Source organism: Myotis brandtii, unplaced genomic scaffold (assembly GCF_000412655.1).
Source record: "Myotis brandtii unplaced genomic scaffold, ASM41265v1 scaffold536, whole genome shotgun sequence".
NCBI lineage: Eukaryota > Metazoa > Chordata > Mammalia > Chiroptera > Vespertilionidae > Myotis > Myotis brandtii.
Genome location: NW_005369967.1, coordinates 1,286,512 through 1,294,536, shown reverse-complemented (window position 1 = coordinate 1,294,536; position 8,025 = coordinate 1,286,512). Strand labels below are relative to the sequence as shown.

At 32.4% G+C, this 8,025-nt stretch overlaps 1 protein-coding gene across 13 annotated transcripts in view; it reads right to left on the bottom strand.

Moving 5' to 3' along the window:
• Positions 1 to 8,025, bottom strand: part of GPHN (gephyrin) — a 445,634-nt gene that overhangs the window by 99,306 nt on the left and 338,303 nt on the right. For 9 of the 13 annotated variants that reach the window (XM_005877905.2, XM_005877906.2, XM_014549124.1 and 6 more), the window contains one exon: positions 2,488 to 2,530. In XM_005877905.2, coding sequence (XP_005877967.1) covers positions 2,488 to 2,530 — 43 coding nt within the window. Of the gene's footprint in view, positions 1 to 2,487; positions 2,531 to 4,237; positions 4,301 to 8,025 lie in introns of all 13 variants that reach the window. The other 4 variants (XM_005877907.2, XM_005877903.2, XM_005877908.2 and 1 more) reach the window with 1 other exon arrangement.

The following is an 8,025-nucleotide window of genomic DNA, read 5'->3' as shown; positions in this document are numbered from 1 at the left end:
GCAGCGGCAGGCGGGGAACCTTGGCTTCCTCCATCACTGGAGCAAGCAAGCCTCCTGTTCGCTTCAGCTGCCTGGCTGCCGGCCGCCATCTTGGTTGGCAGTTAATTTGCATATCGCCCTGATTAGCCAATGGGAAGCGTGTCGGAGGTACGGTTAATTACCATGTTTGTCTACTATTAGATAGGATGAAAAAGTTTAAAACATTGCAGGAATTACCAGAATGTGATACAGAAACATGAAGTAAGCAAATGCTGTTGGAAAAATGGCACAGAGAGACTTGCTCAATGCAGGGTTACTATAAACCTTTCATATATACGTATATTATCTGTGAAGAGCAATAAAGCAAACTGCAATGAAACAAGGCATTCCTGTATAGTTTTTTTAAAGTTGTTTACATTTTGGAAATGTTTTCCTTGAGTATCCTCAAAGAAGTAAATAAATAGTAAATAAATGAAAAATGATTGAAGTAGAAGGAACAATAGAGACATATAAAAAGGATCTATCATGATGCCTGCTGGAAATTCAGAGAAGGCTTCACAGAGGAGACCACACTTGAACTAAATCTCAACAGATAAGAATTTTCTAGGAAAATAAAAGGAATGGATATTTTATGCAGTGGGAGAAAGAGTCCTGCCTCTAATCCAGGACATAGCATTGAGAGAATGGTGAACTGCTAATAGGGTCGATATGACTACAATATAGTAACACACGGCAAAAAAAGAAATGAAGGGAGATAGCAGTAGACTAAATAAGCAATAAATTATTGAAGTTAGAAATTCACAGTACAGCTTATAGTGATGAAAGAGTTCTGGGTGTGGCTATGGGTATAAGTTACTAAAATGGTGTTGAGAGGAAAGAACTTAAACTTACAGAAGTCACAGAATTATGAGACTATGATGTTAGATGGGCTCTCTACATGGATCTAAATGACTATATGGATCATCTACATGACAACTTCACCCTAAACACCAAGATCAGAAAAACCTGAACCATCATGATGTCCAGCCAAAGTGATTACTAGCCAACAAGCCAGTAAGAGCGTAACTGAAATGAAAGACAGTCCTAACAACACAAAGGTCCATGAGAAGTGAAAAAGGGTTCAAAGAAGTCTGTTCTCCATAAGAAATTATTTTTTTTCCTAATCACCATAATCACTATCAGTTTATTCATTATCATCTCCGGATCAACAAAAAAATGGAAATCATACAGTAATCATCATAAAATGTAATTTTAAAATTTAATTTATATCTATTATTTTATTTTAGTGAATATTCAATTATCATTCACCTGGTTCTTAGGTTTTTTTAACCTTAGGTGTTAGTATAGGACTATAGGACTTTACATCTCTTATAATTGAAAAGCCTTTCTCATGTCTTTTAAAATGCTGTAGAAACTTGCAAAGTATAGAGATTAAACATGGCTGTTTGCATTTATTTTTATATAACTCTAACATAAATGTCTTGAGCAAATAATTGCAATATGCTTGCCTATCAATTCAATAGTTTCAAGCAAAGATTCATAAAACAGAAATGGGAAAAAATTTACATTAAAGAAAATAAAACATGAATTTTTACCCATCTGAAATTTTGTTATTTTTTTTAATGTTAAATAATATACACATTCTAATCGAAATATAAATCATCCCATTTACTAAAACTCCTAGTGGTATAAGTATCCAATAGACCCATCTCAGTATGATCCACCTGTACTTCTTCTTTTGATAAAGAAGAGGAATAAGAAAGGATGATATCATTAATATTAAGTGAAAGAAAATAATAGTAAAGTAATTAGCATTTATACAGCACTTTTCTCTTAGAATCCCAAAGCTTTTAAGGCACAACCTTCAACATCACATAATTTCAAGGATGCAGGTTATTTATAGTTCCTTTTTATAAAATAAAAATAGTTCCTTTTTATAAAATAAAAAAATGAATAATACACAAAGTTAAATGACTTCCAAGTTAGTGTTACTAAGCAATCAAACAAAAAAAATAAAAAGAGGTTTCTTTATCCATGGTTCAGGGCACTATTTTTAAAACATGCTGCCTGTGAAGTAAGATCTTTCAGGAATGCACATACATAAAATGATTATGCCGTATCCTTTTAGGAGTCACTTTTTTTTAGTTAGATTCTTTTAGTGAATTTATATTATTATTTTCAGTTAGTCTGTTTTTAAGTAACTTTTTTGGCAGTGAGGCCATTAGAGAAGGCTCCCATTTTAGAATCTTAGAGGCGCTCATTATCACCCTAACTAGGAGTGTTATCAAAGTTTTGTTGTTAGCTTGCAAAGACAATTAGAATAAAGGAAACATCCATTACTATATTGATACTAATATTCTTAGAAGGTAAAAGCCCTATTCATATTTTTGATATAAAAGTTACCTATTACCTTCTTCATTCTTTCACCAAAATGACATTTTTAGCTTTCATTCCTGTTGAACCACAAGCTCTGATTCACTAGTCCATCTGAAATAAGGACATACTTACTGGCTCTGAGAATGTTCTCCTTGCTGCTGCACCTGGATTGGACCTGCAAAGAAAGCATAAACTCAGTAATTTAGGGCTTCTAACATAGATAGCCAGATATGTAATGTATTCTTATTGGGCAAACTCCTGAGGTCTAGGAGCAAGGGTTCTATATATCTCAGATATCAGAACATGTTAGTAAAAATATGCTACATTTGTTTTATATATTATTATCCTTTCCTTACTTTAAGTAACCGATTTCCAGAAAAAAATGGGTGTACAATATTATAAATGTGACAGAGTTGTAAAACCAAAGGCAATTTTTTATTTATGTGTATATGAAATTAGCATATGGGAAAAAATTCAAGTTACCACATATTCAGTTGCAAATAAAGACCCTTAATCTTAAGGCATTATGTTTATCTATTGACTAGAATAATGCAATTCAAGTATTAAAGTTGCAATCAAATATTCTATTGTAATGTTTGTTCCATGTTAATAAGGGGAAAATCCTCAGATACAATATTTATGTGTGATTTTAATAACTTTTGTTATTTATTGTATTTATTAATATTGGTTATAAAAGTTGCATCTGTTTGAAATCAATGATTTTGAATACATTTATTTACCAGTTCTTAGGTGTATATATAGTTTATCAATCAGAAACTTTTATGCTTTGATTAAAATATTTTAGTTCAAAGTGGAACATTCTTTTAAATGCTGTAAAACTGTTGAATTCAAGGACCATGCTGAATGGCACTATCACTTGTTAATTTCAGAGTAAATTGCATTTAAACTCCACACCTCTTCCTCCCATTCCACAGCAGCTTGCCCCAAATGGATATATACACAAAAAATTAATTTCTATAGTTTAACACAATCTACTATTGTAATGAAACAATTTATGAAAGGAATGTTGCAACTTAGGGTGGATTATGGTTGTCCTTCCCTGAAAAAAACAATTGTTAATGTTTAAAGAAACAACAACATAAAAAAAATCACATACACACAAGAAAAACACACACACACCAAAAAAAAAAAGAAAAAAAGAGAGAAAATAATTCCAGATGTTAAAGTTATTCTCTTTTGGCCCAGATTGTTTAATTAGATTTAAATATACTAGAATGAAGAAGCTAATCTAGAAAATAGTATTCTTATATTATTTTACTCATAAGTTTTATTGGGGAACAATTCTGGACCAAATGGGAAAGAAATTAATGACTACTTAAAGAAAACAATACAGGGAGGAAAACACAAGAGTGAGGAAAAAAAAAAAGAAGAGATGGGGGTGGTAACTCTAGCAGATAGAAAAGAAAGTACGGGTTTACAGAAGGGGACTATATGTTAATGCTATTTCTTATTGAAAATTCATATCAAGAGGGTAAGAATGACTAATGAACTTGCTGCAAGATAAACAAGCAAGTTGACATACCATGGAATGAAAATAAGTGTTAACTATACCAATACAGCCTTAAAGGAGAAAATAAACAAACACTAATAGAAAAATTAATAGACAAGCTTAATAAAGAGATAAACTACATTTTAAAAAGTGATTCAAAGAACATAAGAGAAAGCTAAAGAGTGAGAGAAACATCTGGGAGAGAGAAGAAAAAGAAAGGGGAAAATGTTGAAAGACAAAAACAGAGTTCAAAGAAGTCAAATGGAAGTCAAGAAAGTCTTCAACAAGATGTAGAAACAGAAGGAGCCCAAACCCATAGCGCAAAGCAATGTTTGCGAATGGAAAGCAGCTCCTTTGATCAGTAATAGTTACTCTTAAGTCGTAGCCTCTATTCCTCCAGAGTTCATCTTTAAGCCCTTCCAATCTAGAGTGGAGCTAGTGTATGGATAGAAACAAGAGATTTATAATGAACAGAGCAGTTCAGATGAGTAGTTCAAATCTTCTCATCAAATGTTTCAACAGGTTTATATAATGTCTAAATGAAAATGGTGGTGAAGAACTAGCCAGCTTTACCAAAACCAAACAAAAAAACAAAACAAAACAAAAAACAAACCCAAAACAAAACAACAATAAAAGAACACCGTGTCCCTTCTGTAGATGGCTTAAAAAATTAGAAAGTCCATTCATAGCGTAAATTTAATAAAGAACCCTGAATTGCTTTGTAGCACCTCATTTTAGAATTATTTTTTTTTCCAAATGGTTTTGGGAGAGAAATTTGGATGATGAAAACAATTCAATTCTGTGAGTCTGAGTTATTTATTTAGGTTCATAAATTGCCAACAGCAGTATTAGCAATGTTTTCTCATTTATGTTACATTGGCTATTTGACCCAGATTGAGGGAAATCACTTTTAAAATCAACAATTACATAAACTTTAGTTATTTTGAGTATGTATGTAAAAATATTGAGGAAAATAATTTTAAAAATGTAATAATATTTATGCATGTAGCAGATGCCCCTCTCTCTTGTACCATTAAAGTGGTCATCTTTATCTATTTATTTTATAAAATCCCAATATAAAGATTTTACTTAACTCACAATGAAATGGAATTTACTTGAAAGAATAAAGTTGAGAAACAACTATTGTTCTTATTCTCACACATATGAACTATAAAGAAGGTAACACAGGTCTGTCTCAAGTTTTATTGCTTATTGTTTTGTTTTATCTTACCCCGGATTTTTACTCAATGTAGAAAAATAAAGTTTGAAAAACAAAATAAAACCAATATTTTGCCCTAATACCAAATTTGTCAGGGATTAAAAATGAAAAATATGGTATTGGATTATCTATTACTTTATTCTATTGGATTAACATCTGACTTTATTGTGTTGACAATGAAGTTCCCTTTCAACTGGAGTCAAAACTACAATAATGATGTAGAAACAGTATATTAAAGTCAATGGAGGAAATGAGATGTATAAGAGACTCACTGAAAATATAGGTATTTATTTACTAATCAAGACTGCTTTCAGACATCAAATAATTCATTTAATTAATTTCAACATGTGTTTACATGTGTAATATAATTTTGCTGAAGATCACATTGCCCATTAACAAATCTTAAAGCCATGAAACAGAAAACAAAAGAGGGGAGAGCACACAATAAATGGTAAGGGAAAAAGTGAAAATGCTTTAAACAAAACTGAGAAAAATTTAACAAACAACCACAATCTTTAGATACAGTTAGAGAAGTGACTTACCTTATGCTTAGGTCATAACAAGAATAGCACAGTGTTTAAAGTCAGCTCTTCATTATGGGAGGTACAATTGAAAGCCATAGGTTATAATAACATGAATTGCTACACAGAAATGAAGACTTTTTCAGCCCAACATGAAAAGCTAACTCTTAAGGAGAACATTTCAAATTATGTTTAATGCAACATGAAGAACAATTGAGGGTGTAAACATCAAAACACATGAATCTCACACCAATAAGAGAGAGACGGCCCAGTCTCTCAGGAACACAGAAGATTTAATCTGTGATCATAATCTGTGACACATAAGGGAAGGCACATCACTCTAACATTGCATGCATGATGTATAACCATCCACTGACAACGCCCCACCCCAACCCCCATCCCACTCGTACACACAAGCCCACTAAGATACAGGGAAAGAATGTAGTGCCAAGCTGTTATGAAGAAAGCAGGACACACAGAAGCGCAGCAGTGGTCATGTGACTTGAGAGGTGTTCTTCCCTTAAACCATCCCATCTCCATGCTTATTTTAAAGAAGCCAGGAAAAGGCCCTCTTCAATGCTGCAGTAGCTACGAGCCCCCAGCATGAAGCTAGTGTGTGGAATTTTGATCACCGTTCCCTGCGATGTCAGGGGCTCTCCAGTGGAAGCCAGATGTGTAACACCAGTTAGTGGGGTATAAATGTATGAATAACAAACACCCTTTCCTTTATGCATTTCACAGAAGTGAGGGAGGAGAGAAACAAATAAATAAAATCCACGTTAAGAATAGGCTCATAACATAAAAATGTATAAATATTAAAATGAAGATTACATTTGATTGCAGGTTAACACAACTTAGGTTTCTTAAAAACTTGTCTCTATTTTGCTGCTCACCAGGCTAATTTGTATTTTTTCCCTGTAAACAGGTGGAATAAATTAATCAATACAATATGACTCATATTGAAAAATTCTGAGCAGTTGGTCAAATGGGGTTAAAGTCAAGAACAAAAGAAATCATTTTTGAGGGTCATTAAGAAAGCCCTTTCTATATTTAGCATAATTTTACTGGCCAGCAGTCATATTTAAAATTAGAAATTAAGCTTCTGTATAACTGCTCACTCATATAATCTGAGAAATTCTATGGCAATTTTTTGAAACACCTAATTTAAATTGTAATCTTTTTACATTTTAAAAAGCAAAAAAAAAAAACAAACCCCTACCTATTTAGAAATTGTTGCTAACTTTCCTGTGTACTTTTCTCTACTGTCAATAAAAGATGGGCCAGTAATAGGGTCATATCAACTCATTAGAAAAGATGCAAATTTGCTTATCTGTAATTGAAGATAGTAGTTAACTTCACCTATTTTATTTTTTGTATGAGATGAGTTTTGAGTCATATGTGGCATGCAATTTAGTTAGATTTTTAATTGTTCAAAGATCATTTATTTATATTACCATTTTCTCTCTCCCTCATCCTATTCTTAGCAGGTCAGAATATGTTTACCTTTCTGTTAGCATGTCTTTATTATTTTAGGCTCTGGGTCCTCCTTTAATCTGTTTTCTCTTGGGGGAAAATAAAGACTATAGGACTCACAGGAGATAATGCAGGTATCATTGATTTTAGCTATAAAGGTGGAAACAAATATCAAGAGTTGCTGTCAGTGGAGCCACTGATAATTGTGAAATACCGTAATTATACACCCTTTAATTGTAACTTCCTCATCCGCTCAAAATGGAGGCAAATACTTATTTTTAACTCAAAGGAAGAAAAAGTATTTATATACAGTTATGTTTTTCAATAGGAATTGACCAAAACTTTTTGGAAATGTCATAGCCATTTGGCCATATGTACTAGTAGGAATGCAAGCCATATAATCTAAGGCATGGAGCAAAGTCTGAACTAACTCCTCTAGCATAATCCTTGTACGTTTGAACTCTTAGGCCTTAGACAAGCTGTTTACTCTCTCTGGAATATCCTGTTGCTTATTTTCTAATCTAAATACTACTAGTCTTCTAAGATCCAGCCTAAATTGCACCAGGTGCAAAAAATATTCTCCAAGTTCTTAATCAGAAACAATTTCTTCTTTCCCTAAACTCTTTTAATAGCTGTATTGAGATAAAATTTACCTACCATAAAATTCACTCATTTTAGGTATACAGTTTTATGATTTTTAATAAATTTATATGGCTGTACAACTATCACCACAATCTGGTTTTAGGTTTACCTAAACTCATAAAGCCTCTTATCTGAACTTCTATTATAAGAGTTACCACAGTTACTAATATTCCAATTATTGATGCGGGTCCCTGAATATACTGTAGGTTGTGGAGAGAAAGGATTTAACTTTAATTCTTGGTATATTCTCTTTCTATCATGTCAAACATAGTACTTTATACACAGTAAATATTAGCCATATTTGA